General features: G+C 69.6%; 1 protein-coding gene across 2 annotated transcripts in view; it reads left to right on the forward strand.

Annotated features, from left to right (window-relative positions):
• Window positions 1–875, forward strand: part of H696_04053 — a 6,672-nt gene that overhangs the window by 3,050 nt on the left and 2,747 nt on the right. For both annotated transcript variants that reach the window (XM_009497925.1, XM_009497926.1), the window contains exons 4-5: window positions 88–348; window positions 542–711. In XM_009497925.1, coding sequence (XP_009496200.1) covers window positions 88–348; window positions 542–711 — 431 coding nt within the window. The remainder of the gene's footprint in view (window positions 1–87; window positions 349–541; window positions 712–875) is intronic.

Here is an 875-nt window from a genome sequence, read left to right on the forward strand (position 1 = left end):
CCCCCCCCCCCCCCAGGGCCTGACCGTGTGACATCCCCTTGACGTCGGTATCGCGCCGGACACACCACCACCGCCACCCAAACCCAGGGGCCATGCCATCGCCCGTGGGACTGACTCCGGCACCGAGCTGCCGACCCTGGACCTTGAGACTGCCAGCGAGCCGCTGGACATCTGTGACGCCTCGCACACGGCCATGCTGTCCATCGACCCGGTGGAGGCCTCCAAGCCCGGCGGGCCGAACTCCATCACGGACGGCCGGACCCTCTCGGTCCTTCTCCAGCCGGTGGTCCTGATCGGCGAGATCGAGTCCACCTGCTGCGCCATCACCGAGGGCCTCATCAAGAAGGAGTATGTCTGCCTGTTCCTCCCTCCCGTGCCCCCCCCCCCCCTTGCGGGCGTCCCTCTGCCTTGCCCCAAGGCCCGGCTGCATGCCCCGGCCATGTCTCCCTCCTCTCCTGCCTTCCACACACACGCACACACATACACACACACACATGCATACACACGCCTCACTCCACTGACCGCCCTCCCCCTCCCCAAGCCGCGAGCTCTCCAACAAGCTGGTTGAGGCGGCCTACAACTACGCCAAGAGCGTCACCCCCTCGCCGCCGGACAACTACGACCCGACGGTCAACTTCCTGATTGCCCTGATCGCCCAGCAGATTTCCTCCATCGTCATGGTTGCTGATGCCGATGCTGCCCGCCTGCGCGGTACGCCCTCCCTCTCTCTCTCTCTCTCTTCCCCCCGATCATCCACACGCCCGCACATGCCCCATTCAAGTCCCCTCCCCCCCCCCCCCCCCCCCCCCCCCCCCCCCCCCCCCCCCCCCCCCCCCCCCCCCCCCCCCCCCCCCCCCCCCCCCCCCCCCCCCCCC

This window comes from Fonticula alba (genome assembly GCF_000388065.1).
Source record: "Fonticula alba strain ATCC 38817 unplaced genomic scaffold supercont2.6, whole genome shotgun sequence".
NCBI lineage: Eukaryota > Rotosphaerida > Fonticulaceae > Fonticula > Fonticula alba.